We start from the raw sequence: 1,126 nt of genomic DNA on the forward strand, positions 1-1,126 counted from the left end.
GTGAGCGAGCTGCCCCGGCAGGCAGCGACAGGGCTGTCACCTAAAGCAGCCCGGGAACGGGACGTGCACCCTTGCAGGGGTGGCTCTGGGGGACAAGGGGCAGACCCTGCTGCCACCTCTTGTTAGATCACCCAAGCAAGGCGTGGGGGGCAAGAGGGGGGTGACAACCAGAGCTGTGCCTCAGACAGGGCACTGAGGGTTCAACACTGGGGCAGGGGGGTGTCTTTGCGTTGCCCGTTGAGACGATCCCGGAGAGAGGTTTGGGCTGGTGCGTAGTGGGGAGGGGGCTGCTAACGGCCCCCATGAGCTGCAGCCCCTCACCCCCCACGTCCCCCCCTCTTCCAGGCTGCTGAACGAGAGCGAGAAGCGCCCGTTCGTGGAGGAGGCCGAGCGGCTGCGGGTGCAGCACAAGAAGGACCATCCTGACTACAAGTACCAGCCACGGCGGAGAAAGTCGGTGAAGAACGGGCAGTCGGAGCAGGAGGAGGGCTCGGAGCAGACCCACATCTCCCCCAACGCCATCTTCAAGGCGCTGCAGGCGGATTCCCCGCAGTCATCCTCCAGCATCAGCGAGGTGCACTCCCCTGGGGAGCACTCGGGTAGGTACTCACGAGGTGTTACGGGAGGGGTTTAAGTCATGGCTGCCTAAGAAAAGCTGTGTCCCAAACCAGGGTGAAATCGGGGTTGGGTAAGACGGGGAAGGGGAAAGGAGCGAGATCCAGAAACTCAACGAGAAGTGAAGGGCTGGATGGGGAGAGGGGCAGGGCTGCCCGCGAGCCTGGCCCGTAGCACAGGCACACAAACACTTGCCCTCGTGTGCCCCTGCAGCCCCTTCCAGCCCCCTCTCCCCATGAGAACCGCCAACCCACACTTTTTAAAGCAATAAACCACAAGACAGCCCTGCTCTCGCGGCGGAAGGCTCAGTAGTTTTACCCAGCGTGATAGATGGGTGCTGATAGGGCTCAGGTCAGTGTTCCTCACACCTGGAGATGTTTGTTTCCCCACACAACTGCTTTCAGACACAACGCGCTGTTACCGGGCCGCACGGTTAACAATTAACGGCGACTAACGACGCTATCACACCCAGCAGCACCTCCCGGCCCCGGGAGCCGCAGGGGCTGGCGCG

The 1,126-nt window shown here is 62.3% G+C and overlaps 1 protein-coding gene across 1 annotated transcript in view; it reads left to right on the forward strand.

Moving 5' to 3' along the window:
* Positions 1 to 1,126, forward strand: part of SOX9 (SRY (sex determining region Y)-box 9) — a 2,969-nt gene that overhangs the window by 1,125 nt on the left and 718 nt on the right. The window contains exon 2 of the mRNA XM_010002803.1: positions 346 to 614. Within this exon, the coding sequence (XP_010001105.1) occupies positions 346 to 614 (269 nt within the window). The remainder of the gene's footprint in view (positions 1 to 345; positions 615 to 1,126) is intronic.

This window comes from Chaetura pelagica, unplaced genomic scaffold, assembly GCF_000747805.2.
Source record: "Chaetura pelagica isolate M959 unplaced genomic scaffold, ChaPel_1.0 scaffold47, whole genome shotgun sequence".
Lineage (NCBI taxonomy): Eukaryota > Metazoa > Chordata > Aves > Apodiformes > Apodidae > Chaetura > Chaetura pelagica.